General features: G+C 41.7%; 1 protein-coding gene across 1 annotated transcript in view; it reads left to right on the top strand.

Moving 5' to 3' along the window:
- The window catches only part of LOC106063132 (protein phosphatase 1 regulatory subunit 12A-like), a 51,607-nt gene that overhangs the window by 20,517 nt on the left and 14,449 nt on the right, over positions 1-16,641 (top strand). The window contains exons 5-6 of the mRNA XM_056007431.1: positions 8,503-8,667; positions 11,746-12,055. Of these exons, the coding sequence (XP_055863406.1) occupies positions 8,503-8,667; positions 11,746-12,055 (475 nt within the window). The remainder of the gene's footprint in view (positions 1-8,502; positions 8,668-11,745; positions 12,056-16,641) is intronic.

Raw genomic sequence — 16,641 nt, forward strand, 5'->3', positions numbered from 1 at the left:
CTGCTTTAGGGTCGCCAGCTCCTGATTTTCCCTCAGGGTTGACTCCAGAAGCCTTTCCCATGATTGGGTATAGCTGCAAGGCATCAGAGGTTTGAATTCAGAGTTGTCCTTCTCCTAGGTGGGTAGCCAGTCATGGCTAACGAGCCCCTTCTGACCGAAGCTTTTAGGGATAACCTATGTACGTTCCGAGCACCGAACATCAATCTGAATTTATAAATGTAGTTTGTCGTTGTAATACCCATTTAGACTTGGCCACAGTTGTTCAAAGGAAGAACATCGTCAGTATGTCCTGATCTGACACATTTAGACTTGGCCACAGTTGTTCAAAGGAAGAACATCGTCAGTATGTCCTGATCTGACACACAGGAGACTTGTATTTCACCTGAACTTCATAAGAAACATTGCATTGGATGGATGTCGCCGGTGTTTATACTCTCCTTCAGATTACATCCCCCCTCCCAAGTAAAAGAAAAAAAAAGCACAACTAGTCACCAATTACTATAAGATATCCTTGCGGGGCTTTGAGATTCAACCTCTCTCCAATAAAAAAAAAAAAAAAACTAAAGCAAAACCGAATTCCATAAGCGTAGTCGATGTTTTGATGTAACCAGAGGTGTTTAAGGTAATACCCCCTCCCATTCAACAAGAAAAACACACACAAATATGTTTTTTAAACAAAGCGGATAGTAAGTGTAGTTCTATCAATGCGTTTGGATCAGTCATTCAATTCAATTCTTTATAAATGTAGAGTCACAATAATAAATGTCTGCGATTACAAATCTTTTTCGAATTTTTTTGCGCAATTTCATACTTTTATCTTTTTCAAATCGTTTTGATCTGGGCCAGTTGTAAATGGGGGTGGGGGAGAAAGAAGGGGGTATTTTAATGATCGCTTTTCTAATGCATTTATTTGACAAAAAAAAAAAGTTAAACGACTTGAATTCAAACTCGAGTGCTAAAGCCCCTCAGCGTCGTCAAGCCGGTACACTAACCACTGTGCCAGGGAAGTGCTTATGAAAGTAGAAGTTTTTATAGTTATCTATATTTTCAAACTTTTTCTCTCTACAAAATGTAAAGGGGATTAATTCAACTTATATCGTCGTATCAGTCAATACACTTTCTGTTTGAGATACCAAACAAAAAAATTAATTACCAATAGTTAATTAGTTAATTTTTTTTAGTGATTTTTGTTTTGTCAGGTAAAAGAAATAATTGTACAAAATTTCAGATTCATCCGAGATTGGGTGTGGGAGAAATAACGTGTACAAACATTTGACCAGACAGAGTGAGTTGATATAGGCTCTGTAAAAACTAAAGCAAAACTTCTGTCAACAAATTCCATGCGCGTAGCCTGGAGGGTTTTCAATGTTCAGCCCCTCCCCCCACAAGAAATAATGCAAAACTAGAATTTGACCTATAGATCTATCTGCATGTAGACACAACTCTAGATGTCCATAACAGACACATCTCTTTCAGCATATTCCGTGTGCATGGTTTTGCGATTTCCCAGCTAAAAGTATTAATAGTTTTATTAAAGAAACTAGTAACAGTGTCGAGACACGTGATCTTAAAACCATCAATTGTCTCGAGACACGTGATATTATGACCATCAATTATCTCGAGACACGTTATCGTATGACCATCAATTGTCTCGAGACACGTAATCTCAAGACAATCAATAGCGTTGAGACACGATATCGTATGACAATCAATAGTGTCGAGACACGTGATATTATGACCATCAGTTGTCTCGAGACACGTGATTTTATGACCATCAATTGTCTCGAGACACGTGATATTATGACCATCAGTTGTCTCGAGACACGTGATATTATGACCATCAGTTGTCTCGAGACACGTGATATTATGACCATCAGTTGTCTCCAGACACGTGATATTATAACCATATATTGTATCGAGACACGTGATATTATGACCATCAGTTGTCTCGAGACACATGATATTATGACCATCAGTTGTCTCGAGACACGTGATATTATGACCATCAATTGTCTCGAGACACATGATATTATGACAATCAGTTGTCTCGAGACACGTTATCGCATGACCATCACTTGTCTCGAGTCACGTGATATTGGGATTATTTCACTCCCATGATTTGAAAAGAGTTTACAAAGCGTCTGGTCCCAAGCAAATACTTGAGACATTGAGCCCCGGCTCATTCAATAAGAGGGTCAGGGTGCAAGCACACATTCCGTGGAGATTATTTTGATCCAGCGTTAAAATAAGACGACATTTGTGTCTGTGTTTGTCTGTCGCTCAGCTTTTTTTTTCTTACTTTGTTCTTCTCAATTTTCTTCTCTCTTTTTTCTGTCTTTTACATTTCAACTCTCACTCTCTACCCTTTTTCTATCTGTATCTCTCTCTCTCTCCCTTGCTCTCTCTCTCTCTCTCCCTTTCTCTCTCTCTCTCTCTCTTTATCTATATCTCTCTCTCTCTCTCTCTCTCTCTGTATATATATATATATATATATATATATATATATATATATATATATATATATATATATATATATATATATATGTCTATCTTTCTTTCTATGTATGTATCTGTCTGTCTGTCAGTCCGTCCGTCTATCCATCTATCTTGCTAGCTAGCTGGCTAGCTATTTGTCGACCTACCTACCTACTTTTCTGTATCTCAATCTATCCATATGTCTGTCTGTTTACCTGTTTGAGTCTGTCTGTCTGAAACCTTAGCCTTTCAGAAATGTCAAACAGTGCTCATCATCTGACCATATCGAGCAGCCCCCCCCCCCTAGTGTCGCAGTGACCTATCTTGTCAAACAATCGATGCAAAGCTGAGGTAGCCTTGCGATAGTCTGGTGTCACGCTGTCTGAACGTGAGCGAACTTGATAGCACGGTTTCTATTGATGAGCACACACCAGTTGGAAAGGAAGAAAAGATCAGGTTGTCGTCCTTGTGGGGTGTTTTCTTTTGAGAGTAGAAAGGTTATCGTTCTTGTCAGGTGTGTCCTATTGAACGAACATTGTCGTTTCTATCAATGGCAGTTGTTGTTTTTGTGTTAATCTGTAGAAGGTAACAAAATAGATTTTTTAAATATAAAACAAAGCTTATCTAAGGGGAAGAATGTCACATTTAAATGTATAGCTCTCAATATTGTAAGATTTATTTCCCCTTTTCAATGAAAAAGCTTGCAATGCAGTATATAGTCAAGCTAAAATCCAACCCCACGAACCCTGCTTTCGACTCCATAGTTAACCCCACAGAGGTAGAATTATACAATCGAAGGCCTAACGTCATACAGCCGTTGGGCCTTCGAATGAGAGAACCCATCCAAAATTTAACCCCACCCATTGACCAAATCTCTAAAATAGAAACCCCTCAGAATCATCCTTGGCTAATGAATAAACCAAAATTAAATTTATCCCTCCTTAATTTCAAAAAAGAAAATACAGACCCAAGCATACTACAAGTCCACTTTAGGGAACTGCAGGAGAGCTACGGAGATTGTGGCACCATTTACACTGACGGATCCAAAATGGATGGAAAGGTCGCGTGTGCCTGCTCCTTTCGGAACAAAACAATCTCCCATAGACTCCCTGATGGCTGCTCCATCTTTACGGACGAATTGCACGCAATATTGCTTGCACTTATGGCCGTTAAAGCATCAGAAAGGAGGAAATTTATAATCTGCTCCGACTCCAAATCTGCATTGCAAGCTTTGGGGCGGATGAAGACTGACATCCCATTGTTACATAAGAGCCTGAAGCTGTTGGACCAAATAACAGCCGACCGTAGGGATGTCACCTTCATCTGGGTCCCCTCCCATGTTGGCAAATTCCCTGCTCGGACCTGAGACAAAGTATTGCCTCTGCCACCTATCGAGAGTGGCAGAACCGATGGGAGGCTGAGACTCACAGTAAACTCAGGCAGATTGTGGCGGATGTGACGTGGCGGCCCACATCTAAGGGTCTGACAAGGCGTGGTAGCACGACCATGTCCAGACTTAGGATTGGCCACACCTACATCACGCACTCTTTTGTACTGAAGAGAGAGGAGCCCCCACTTTGTGAGTACTGTGACTCTCGCCTCACCGTGGAACATATTCTCGTTGATTGCCCCAGATACCAGTATGTCAGGGAGAAATATTTTAGAGCCACTAATTTAAAAACACTATTTGATAATGTCGACCCTGGGAAGGTACTGGGCTTTATCCGGGAAGTGGGGCTATCTACGAAGATCTGATTTATGAATTTGTGAACATGCACTATTTACATTAGATTTTTACCAAATATTTAAATTTTTACTACCTTTACTATTTTAACTGTGAATAGACCTTGATTTTAATGATATGGCTGTATAGAATCTGACCCTTGTTGTTTAGAGAGAGAGTAGTCCTTAAGGGACTGCAGGCACGACATGGCCTAAATTGTGCCTAAAATCAAAACAATCAATCAATGTCAAATTAAATTAATAACCACTAATGAATTAATTTGTTTATTTTTTTGTTCTATTTATTCTTGTTTTGTTAGGAGCAAGGAATAATTGTGCAACGTTTCAACTTGATCTAAGTATGGATGAATAAAAAAAAAGCCAGTCAATTAATTATTGGCAATTATTTTGTTTGATATCGTAGAAGGGAAATAATGTCTCAGTTATTGAGAGATATAGTTTTAAATGCGAAGCTATTCCTCTTAGATAAGCTTTGTTTTTGTAAAGTATTTTTTGTTGTTATTGTTCTTTGTGTTAGAAGAAGAAGTAGCAATCTCATTCTACTCAAACTTTGGAGTGTGCATCATGTTAAGCCGGTATAAGAATTGGTTGTTCCTGATTCATCTTGGCTCGCATGGAGTGTCCTGTCCGTCTATTGTTTTGCTATGTTTCAGCGAGGAATCTATCTTACCTGATTTGTTTTTTATTTTTTTAGTTAGAGCTATTAACTCCACATTCTTTGAAAGGACGCTTGAGTGTATCTAAATACCTTTTTACGTTGACTATTTCGTGTGTGCCCTTTCATTGCATATATCTCATAACATGATCATTTTCTGGGAAGTCGATTATCTTTGTAGTAACATTTAGGCTCAGCGCATATCTCTGTTTGAATTAATATCTAGATGTATGAAGGGGAAGATAAACTGTCTACTCCATTGAAGAGTTCTGATGTTGATGTCATCCAGGCATGTCAAGTCTATATGATCACTTCAGTGTTTCCGTGTATGTCATAAACACGTTTGTAACCCCGCCCATCTCATTCGTTTAGATTGGAATGACATGTGCACCGTGTTTCTGTTCAAACTTGGTTTTAGAAAAAACTTTACTCCCTTGAAATTATGTCTGTCTTTGTAATGTAGCTCTCTTTTCTTCTTCTCATATATCCACCTTCTGTTCATTTGACTCAAATGAGACCTTCACCTTTTTGCATATTTAAACAATTTTTTTAATCTTCTTGTTGAGCTTTACTTGTGGGAAGAGTAAGTTTAGTGCTGTATATGTTTCTGTATGTCGAGTAATCTTAGTGCAGCATATGTTTCTCTACGCCGAGTAATTTTAGTCATGTATGTTTTTGTATACCTCGAAGACTGGAATTTTTAATTTCTGCATATTAAAGACGCCTTTAAGACCAGCCACCTCTGATGAATATCTGACTTTAGTTGGAGTCGTTGTGCTGGCTGGGTACCAATTAGAGTTGAATGGACTTAAGCGTCCTAAAAAAAACTCCCGAAATTCAAAATCATCGAGATTCGATCCCGGAGCCTCTCGTTTTGAAAGCCAAGCGCTTTACCACTCAGCCACCTATATTTAAATTCCATGTCCCCACACATACATTGTGGCAGGTAGATCGCCGACACAATGAATTACGCATACCAAGAGTTGCGATGACATACGAGGAAAGCGCAAACTTGGCGCCACACTTTCGTGGATGACATCAGAGCAGTGGACACAAGGTGGGAAGAGGCTTCAGACATTGCCAGTGACAGATCTTTGTAAAGACAGCTTGCCGCCCAGTGAGCCGAGTGGCCGGTAGAATGTTAGTAAGACCCACACAGTGTAGCTAGAGACTCAGACAGCTTGCCGCCCTATGAGCCGAGAGGCCGGTAGGATGTTAGTAAGACCCACACAGTGTAGCTAGAGACTCAGACAGCTTGCCGCCCAATGAGCCGAGCGGCCGGTAGGATGTTAGTAAGACCCACACAGTGTAGCTAGAGACTCAGACAGCTTGCCGCCCAATGAGCCGAGCGGCCGGTAGGATGTTAGTAAGACCCACACAGTGTAGCTAGAGACTCAGACAGCTTGCCGCCCAATGAGCCGAGCGGCCGGTAGGATGTTAGTAAGACCCACACAGTGTAGCTAGAGACTCAGACAGCTTGCCGCCCAATGAGCCGAGCGGCCGGTAGGATGTTAGTAAGACCCACACAGTGTAGCTAGAGACTCAGACAGCTTGCCGCCCAATGAGCCGAGAGGCCGGTAGGATGTTAGTAAGACCCACACAGTGTAGCTAGAGACTCAGACAGCTTGCCGCCCAATGAGCCGAGCGGCCGGTAGGATGTTAGTAAGACCCACACAGTGTAGCTAGAGACTCAGACAGCTTGCCGCCCAATGAGCCGAGAGGCCGGTAGGATGTTAGTAAGACCCACACAGTGTAGCTAGAGACTCAGAATGCCTAACCTGAATTTGAAATCTTCGAGTCTAAATCAGGATCTGAACTCGGGACCCTGTCAAGTGACACTTGTGCACCACCAACACCCCCTTCTCCCTCCTTTTTTTTTTTCAGTTAACGATTAGGTCTTTAAGATGACTAGATGCGTAACGCGTAGGAAGTAATCATCTTCTTTTTTGAAGTAACGTCTGTATAATATAAGATAAGATGTCGGAACCGTATCCGTCAGACTTACAATTTACGAAGTGACCTAGAAACCATGGCGCAAGGAAATTTATTGCACTTAGGCTTATAAAGACCACAATAGTCTTTCAGACATAAAATAATACAGGCGGCCCAATGTCATATTCTTGACCCCGGGGCCTATGTATACTTTGTAACGCTGCTAGTTGCTAGTGCATTAAGTTATACATGTGCACATTTATTTTGTGTCACCTTTTGGTACTCTCCACACACACACATTCACACGCACACACACACACTTCAAGCTTTGCTTTAAGTTTCTACGAGGTCTGCCCTCCTGTGTGTCTTGATTCATTTATCATTTTGAGTCTCATGTCTCTCCCGTTCTTTTGACAAAGTGTTGTTAGTGTCAGTCTGACGTCTGCTGTGATATCATCAGAGATAACGAAGACGTCGTCTGACAACCTCCAGGACGTTTAACTAATAAAATGCTAACAATTCTTTTGATCTCTGTTAAATGACGTAGATAGAGTGAAGTCCCTTTCAATACCCAGAAGTAAATGCGACAATATGGTGGTGTCAAATTCTCAATTTTCTGTACACACTGTCTAGGGTTTAGTTGACACATTTAGACATGTTTAGCATCAGCTAGTGCTGGCTACACTCTAGAATGTCATCAAATACTGAATGTTTCGTTCTCCATGCTCAAGTGTAAAGTCTCTGTGGCAGTCCGTGGCACATTTGTGCTTTGTTAACATACTGATATTTCTAACAAAAAAGCTTCTATTGAACAGGCGGAGCCCCGCGATGTTTTGCTGGGGGGTGTAAGTTGCAACCTATGGCCATAGTCGTAGCTTCAACGTTCCGTTCTTGTTACGGAGAATATTAAAGAAAAGAACTGGGGCCCCCCTCCTCCATCTTGCGACCCCTCTGTACATGTGACCTGTTGCACCAACAAATACAATTACACTGTTATAAGACTGGCATTGCGGTATTAGGTGAACTGTACGTTAATGATTGTTTCATGAAATAAAAAAAAAAATATAACAATCTTTTTTTAAACCAAAACTTGTAATAACCGCAAAATCCCTGCATATATCTAAATACTGCATGAGTAAGCTCCCTTTTTCTACATAATACAAAATTAATTAATAACCACGAATTGGTTAACAAATTGGTAAATTTTTTGGATTGATTCATGCATCGCCATCGACTATGAAAAATTGTGCGAAATTTCAGGTTGCTCCGGGATTGGGAAGTGGGAGAAAAAACGTTACCAGGAGAATAACTCCACATATACAGCTTATTGTGCATTTTTCTTTTGATCGATACCTATTAAAACAATTATTTACCAATAATTTATTAACAAATTTGTTGTTTTTTAATTGATGCATGTTTTGTTATGGACAACAAATACTTGTACAAAGTTTCAACTTTATCCGAGATTGGGAAGTGGGAGAAATAACGTGGACACAAAATTGTACCAGACAGAGTGAGCTTTGTATCAGTTTCGTAAAAGCTTTGTAAGAAATATAACGTAAGGCAGTTATCAATCTTGTTACTTTTCTACTCTGTTTGGTCCTAAAGTAATTTTGGAACATGACATGTTTACGCAATATTTCTTGGGGTGAAGGGGAGGTCGGTGTTATCACTAACCTATGTCAAATTACTTACAGACAGTGGTCGCGTTACTCAAGGCTGGCTGTGACGTTACACTTGTGGACAACGCAGGTCTGACCGCCGCGGAGCTCGCAGACAAATGTGGCCAGACGGTAGCGGCTGCTGTTATCAGAGGAGAGATCACTGCTGATCAGGCGCTGGCCGCAACCAACGGTCAAACAGTGAGTTCTTTTACATTGTTAATTAAAACACAAATAGTTTTTTTTTTTTCAAAGACATCTAAGCAAACACTTCAAGTTAGTGTTAGCTAGATTTTTATTTTTTAATACAGAGCAGGAACAGGGCCGGCCTTAGGTAATTGAAGGCCCTAGAGGAAGTGAATTGAGTGACACTAAATGAACTAGAAAATAACAAATTAAGACATTAAAATAAGCTATAAATTAAAAACCTTCCTATATCTAAATCAAGAAATAAGTTAACTTCAAATAGCGCAATTTCCGTAGCGTTCAGTTAGCTTTCCTTAAGGGTCTTAAACCTATTCGTACAAATATCATTAACCAAATTTTCCGCTCAATCCTAGTACTTTGAGCATAAATGTACTTCATGGGCGATACATGATACCAAACTAATAACGTTTCATTATTTCACCAAAAAGAAGCACCAATGGTCTTCTAACACATGCAGTCTAACAAGTAGAGCTAAACATTCGTGGATATACCTTGAATCAGAGTAGAGACTTGGAGCTAGGCTAGTAGACATAAAGTTTTTATTTTGCAATTTTTTCTCTACAAAAACCCACTTTGAGTCATGTGCAAGGCCTCCGCCAATTGTAGGCGGCTGCCTAATTTGCCTATGCAGGAAACAGGGTAAAGTCATTTGAAGATCTGACCTGGCTAATTCCTTTGAATCACTTTGGCCAGGAATGTGAGATAATGGCTCGAATAAACTTCATCGATCTAATAGGAGCACTAGAGTACAATTGTTATTGAAAGAATGGGAATAAAATATGGCAAAACATAGATAGGCTCTGAAGAGGATTCGAACTACATGGACCAACATAACCTCTGACATGACCATCCAAACCGCTCTCCCATTTCTTAATATAAAAAAAAAACGCCTTTCTATTAAGTAGACCCTTATTGGTAGCTGAGCGGTAAAGCGCTTGGCTTTCGTACGGGGACCGGGTTCGAATCCTGGGATTTTTAGCCGTGGGATCTTCGGGCGCCTCTGAGTCCACCCAGCTCTAATGGGTACTTGACATTAGTTGGGGGAAAATAAAGGCGGATGGTCGTTGTGCTTGCCACATGACACCCTCGTTAACCGTAGTGCACAGAAGCAGGTGACCTTTACATCATCTGCCCTATAGGTCACAAGGTCTGAAAGGGGAACTTTTATTGGCCGCTTAGTTGTCACGTGACTTGCCTAAAACCCGCCCTTATTCTTCCTCACTCGCTTTCATAAACAATAATATATGCGGGTCAGCACATATTGGAGCCCGAGGCTTCGCCCAAAGCCTGTTTCAATTACATCTCTTTCTCTCTCGAACGGTACAACAGAGCGGCATACAGACATCTTACGTTTAGATAGCTTCAGGAGTGATAGCGAAAACAACTTATCATCATCAGTGAAGTTTGAAGGCTAGGTGCCGAAACAAATAATAATACAAGCAGCACTAGAGGACGATTGTTATGTACACGCAGCACTAGAGGACGATTGTTATGTACAAGCAACACTAGAGGACGATTGTTATGTACAAGCAACACTAGAGGATGATTGTTATGTACAAGCAACACTAGAGGACGATTGTTATGTACAAGCAACACTAGAGGACGATTGTTATGTACAAGCAACACTAGAGGACGATTGTTATGTACAAGCAACACTAGAGGATGATTGTTATGTACAAGCAACACTAGAGGACGATTGTTATGTACACGCAACACTAGAGGACGATTGTTATGTACAAGCAGCTCTAGAGGACGATTGTTATGTACACGCAACACTAGAGGACGATTGTTATGTACAAGCAGCACTAGAGGACGATTGTTATGTACACGCAACACTAGAGGACGATTGTTATGTACAAGCAGCTCTAGAGGACGATTGTTATGTACACGCAACACTAGAGGACGATTGTTATGTACACGCAGCACTAGAGGACGATTGTTATGTACACGCAGCACTAGAGGACGATTGTTATGTACAAGCAACACTAGAGGACGATTGTTATGTACACGCAGCACTAGAGGACGATTGTTATGTACACGCAGCACTAGAGGACGATTGTTATGTACACGCAGCACTAGAGGACGATTGTTATGTACACGCAACACTATAGGACGATTGTTATGTTCACGCAACACTAGAGGACGATTGTTATGTACAAGCAACACTAGAGGACGATTGTTATGTACACGCAACACTAGAGGACGATTGTTATGTACAAGCAGCTCTAGAGGACGATTGTTATGTACAAGCAACACTAGAGGACGATTGTTATGTACAAGCAACACTAGAGGATGATTGTTATGTACAAGCAACACTAGAGGACGATTGTTATGTACACGCAACACTAGAGGACGATTGTTATGTACAAGCAGCTCTAGAGGACGATTGTTATGTACACGCAACACTAGAGGACGATTGTTATGTACAAGCAGCACTAGAGGACGATTGTTATGTAATCTAATGATTCTAGAATGTTAAGTCCCATGTTCCCCATCACACTGAGCATTGTTAGGCGCTTCAGCTCTGTGTTTTGTCAGATAAGTCAATCGGAGGTAAAAATCAAATAATGAAATTAAATAACATAGGCGAAAGGCCAACAATATTGATAACCATTGTCAGACGAGAAGTTGAATACTAAGGAAGGGAACTGTCGAAGTCAAGCTAAATCTCTACTTCAGTTACTAAAGCCGACCTTACTCTATGGATGCCAGAAGTCGTCTGCGTTCCTAAATCCTAGTCTTTTGTTTTTTAATTCGTCGCGTCCTCGTCCAAACTTTCCCTTTTTTTTTTTATGAAACAACTTTTCTCGCCAAATCCTAATCTTGCTATAACAGCATTCTGGGAAGACTTTTATAGTCCAAGAATCTCCCACCGCTACCTCCAAAATAACTTGGTGGGTATTGAGTGGAAGTTGTGAGACTTGCGAGGGTTACATGTTCCCTTGTCTCTGTCCTCCTCGGACGTTTATTCCGGGGTTGCCTTTTTTTGAGAACCGTTAAAACTACACCCACCTCCGAACAGATAAAATTATTTTGCCATTCTTCACTGACTCTTGATACATCTTTTCACAGACTAACAAGTCTCGGTCCCCGCACCCATCGTTTCCTCCTCCCCCGTCCTACCCACCAGACCACGCCGAGACCGGCACCAGCACATACTCCCCAGGGTCGGTCTCGCCGCCCCTCCCACCCCCGCCCATACCGGCGTCGCCAGCCAGCTCTACGCCCCAAACCAGCGGGTCCACAATCTCCCCTCCCACCCCACTGTCCGAAGCCGAGGACGAGATCACGGTACTGGAGTCCAGCAGTGTCCGGCAGTACAGCAGACCGTCTGGTGGGGAGGTCGCTGCTGCCAAGGAAAAAGTGACCAGAACTGTGTCAGGTAAGAAGTAACTTAACTAACTTATGTAGTCCAACAACTTATAACACAACGCCATTGGACTCTCTGGGCTAGTCCCCTCTGTTGGGTCAATGTCCATCCTGCCATCTTTGTTTCTTGGTCTACATGTCTCCTCCATGTCTGCTTTGTCTCACAGACTTTCTCTTCCCTTGTAGGTTCCAGTCTGGAACCTGTTTTGTAAATGTTGTCTGCTGGTGGTTGTTTGGTTTTTTTCTCCCTCTCCCTCCCCCTCTCCTCTCTCTATCTCCCTCCCTCCCCTCTCCTCTCTCCCTTCCCCTCTCCTGTCTCTCTTCCTACCCCTCTCTCCTCTCTCTCTCCCTCCCACCTCTCTCTCTCCCTCTCCCTCTCTCTCTCCCTCTCTCTCTCTCCCTCCCCCTCTCCACTCTCCCTTCACCTCTCCTGTCTCTCTTCCTACCCATCTCTCTCTCCCTCCCCCTCTTCACTCTCCCTTCCCCTCTCCTGTCTCTCTTCCTACCCCTCTCTCTTCTCTACCTCCCTCCCTCTCCCTCCCTCCCTCTCTCCTCTCTTCCTACCCCTCTCCTCTCTCTCCCTCTCCTCTCTCCCTCTCCTCTCTCCCTCTCCTCTCTCCCTCTCCTCTCTCCCTCCCCCTCTCCACTCTCCCTTCCCCTCTCCTCTCTTCCTACCCCTCTCTCCTCTATCTCTCCCTCCCTCTCTCCTCTCTCCCTTCCCCTCTCCTCTTTCTCCCTCCCCCTCTCCTCTCTCTTCATACCCCTCTCTCCTCTCTCTCCCTCCCTCTCTCCTCTCTCTCTCCCTCCCCCTCTCCTGTCTCTCTTCCTACCCCTCTCTCCTCTCTCTCCCTCCCTCTCCCCCCGTTTCCTCTCTGTATGTTTAGAGACTAAGAGAATGAATTTTAAAAAAAACTTTATTTTACAAAAAAAAGGTTCAGATGAATCATCTGGGTATAAATCACCAGACCTGTCACAACATGCACTGTCGTTACAGAATGTCACATCGCCTCTGTACGAACATCAGCTTCATATACGATTATTTTACCAAGAAATAAACAAGATGGCGGGGAAAAAAAAGTTCTGCCTGTGTGTTTGACTGACAAATTGCTATCAATATTCTTTCAACTTTTTCTCTCTCCAAGTGAACTCGAACATTTTGTTTTCCCATAGAGAGAGAAATAGTTTGGTGACTAGGACTTGGACTTGTCCCATAGAGAGAGAAATAGTTTGGTGACTGGGACTTGGACTTGTCCCATAGAGAGAGAAATAGTTTGGTGACTGGGACTTGGACTTAGTATTGTCCAGTTCAACGTGAAGACACTGGCACAGAACAATAATTTAGTTTATTTCAATGGATATTGTCAATGTGTATCTCTTTTAAAGTTAGACACGGCTAGCAGTAAGTCAGTACGTGACATGTAATAAAAAAAAAAAGTGTAGTGCTATGTGAGGCGCCCAAAGATCCGGAAATTAAAAATCTAAGTCTTCACCAGGATTTGAACCCCGGACCTCCGGTTCGGAAACCAAGCGCTTTACCGCTCAGCCACCGCGCCTCATTTTTAATTTCGGGACCTTTGGGGCCGTCTGAGTCCACCCAGCTCAAATGGGTACCTGATATAAGTTGGGGAAAAGTAAAGGTGGTTGGTCATCGTGCTGGCTACATGACACCCTTGTTAACCGTAGGCTAAAGAAACAGGTGACCTTTACATCATCTGCCCTATATACCTCAAGGTATGAAACAGGATTTTTACTTTACTTTGAGTGCTATGTGAATTACTAAGTAAAAAAAAAATAAATTCGGATATAGACATCTAAATAAACACAAGGGCACATGGCTGTATTCTGCTATTAACCTCAAATGTGTTTTTAGCTCTGCGTTCATGGGACATCGTCTGTTCTGTCTTCCCACTGCGTTCATAGGACATCATCTGTTCTGTCTTCCCTCTGCGTTCATAGGACATCATCTATTTTATCTTCCCACTGCGTTCAATGGACATCATCTGTTCTGTCTTCCCACTGCGTTCATAGGACATCATCTGTTTTATCTTCCCACTGCGTTCATAGGACATCATCTGTTTTATCTTCCCACTGCGTTCATAGGACATCATCTGTTTTATCTTCCCACTGCGTTCATAGGACATCATCTGTTCTGTCTTCCCACTGCGTTCATAGGACATCATCTGTTCTGTCTTCCCACTGCGTTCATAGAACATCATCTGTTTTATCTTCCCACTGCGTTCATTGGACATCGTCTGTTTTATCTTCCCACTGCGTTCATTGGACATCGTCTGTTTTATCTTCCCACTGCGTTCATTGGACATCGTCTGTTTTATCTTCCCACTGCGTTCATAGGACATCATCTGTTTTATCTTCCCACTGCGTTCATAGGACATCATCTGTTTTATCTTCCCACTGCGTTCATAGGACATCATCTGTTTTATCTTCCCACTGCGTTCATAGGACATCATCTGTTTTATCTTCCCACTGCGTTCATAGGACATCATCTGTTCTGTCTTCCCACTGCGTTCATAGAACATCATCTGTTTTATCTTCCCACTGCGTTCATTGGACATCGTCTGTTTTATCTTCCCACTGCGTTCATTGGACATCGTCTGTTTTATCTTCCCACTGCGTTCATTGGACATCGTCTGTTTTATCTTCCCACTGCGTTCATAGGACATCATCTGTTTGTATTATCTTTCAACTGCGTTCATAGAACATCATCTTTTTGTATCCCACTGCGTTCATAGGACATCATCTGTTCAATCTTCCTACTTGCGTTCATAGGACATCATCTGGTTTATCTTCCCACTGCGTTTATAGAACATCATCTGGTTTATCTTCCCTCTGCGTTTATATGACATCATCTGTTTCTAAAGTCCTCCGTATAAAAAATGCATTGATGTCCTAAAACCAAAACTGTTTGCTATATTTGCCTCCTTAAGTCGTAGAACGACTATCGTTCATCTCGAACACTTATTCAGGTGGCTGTGGAGCCCTATTTTTGGAGAGACACTCCCGTACACATATATATATGAAATTCGAATATGGCAATGATGGAAATGAATTTCGAATGCGCGAAATGTTGGTCTGCCGAAATCATATGCTATGGCTGACTTTACTTGAAATATACTATTAATAATAAGGCTTGTCTTTGAGTACGAAGATTATTGAGGAATGCAGTATTTCCCGTGGCTACGCAGCCCCAGCTGCGACCTACAAATTTTGCTTGAAATATAGTCCTACTGAAATCACGCTATGGCTGACTGCGTGAAATGTAGGTCTACTATCACTCTATGCCTGACTTTACGTAAAATATAGGCATACTGAAAGCCTGCTATGGCTGACTGCATGAAATGAAGGTCTACTGAAATCACACTGTGGCTGACTTAACGGCTTTGTCAAAATTTCATTCAAAATCTTTATTTCTGGTCACAAATTGGCACCTAGTCATTTGAGCTTGCTAGCGCAACGCCAAGTCAAGACACGTACAACATTTGAACAAATCATCATTGAAATGCCGCGTGTTGTTGACGTTGTACAGAATCTCGAGGTGTGAATCATTGTTGAAACTGTGTAGTCCTGGCAATAATTCCATGTCTAGAATGTGGTCAACTAATAACGAGTTGAGCTTTGGATGCATTAGAAAGGATATACCATTACTCCGACCACCGTCACACCGGCTCTCAAAGAGCGCTTTGAGTATCTGCTTTACTGTTGTCGAAAAAAAAGGGGGCGAGGGGTAGCGCGGACTGGTACACTAAAGCTTTAATTACAAACAAAAGAGGTTAAAAATTGAAATTCATTATTATTCCACTTTTTAAAAAAATGTCTCATAAATATTCAATTCCATGCCCTTTTGGTGATTAGACCAAATGATGGGAATCTGTTTAAAAGTCTGATAGAAACATTTTAAGAGACATTTGAATCTGTGCAAATTTTCAAAAAAAAAAAAAAGGAAAGGCAGAGGATTATGGGGACATGTTTGACACTTTCTTAAGCGACCATCGTTTGGAGTACTTATGACACAAATGAGTTCGTTTGAAAGAGGATTTAAAACTTAAAGAAACATTTGATCAAATGTTCGCTCATCTCAAGGATCTAAGATCTAGATCTACTAGCTTTTGTTCAACTCAGACTTAGATTTTCTTCTCAAATACAGAATACTAAATGTGTTACTGTTTGCTATGCATAAAGCACAGGGTCATGTCTTTGTACTTGTTTCAAGGTTGAAGGTCACGAAGACTAGAAAAATTATGCAATACCTACCAGTCTATTTATACTGCTAGAATTTCCCTTTCCTTTTGTCTTTCAGTGGGGAAACACAGTCAATAGGTCAGACTAGAGAAATGGGGGTCGGGAGTCGGTATTATCAGGCAGACAACTAAGTCTCGTCGGATGGTGTGTCAGTGCTATAGATTGTGTTCCAGTCAACGCTTGTGTGTCTCTGTGCTGTGTGATATGATGTAAAGGGTGTTTAGTGTCGTCTGCTTGAATGGCCTGATTCCGACAACACTTGGGAATCTGATAGTGTTGAGAGACGCTCGTGTTGAAGTCTTGCAGACGAGATGTGTTGATTTCTTAAAGGAAGTGAATTTA

The sequence above is a fragment of the Biomphalaria glabrata genome, chromosome 13 (genome assembly GCF_947242115.1).
Source record: "Biomphalaria glabrata chromosome 13, xgBioGlab47.1, whole genome shotgun sequence".
NCBI lineage: Eukaryota > Metazoa > Mollusca > Gastropoda > Planorbidae > Biomphalaria > Biomphalaria glabrata.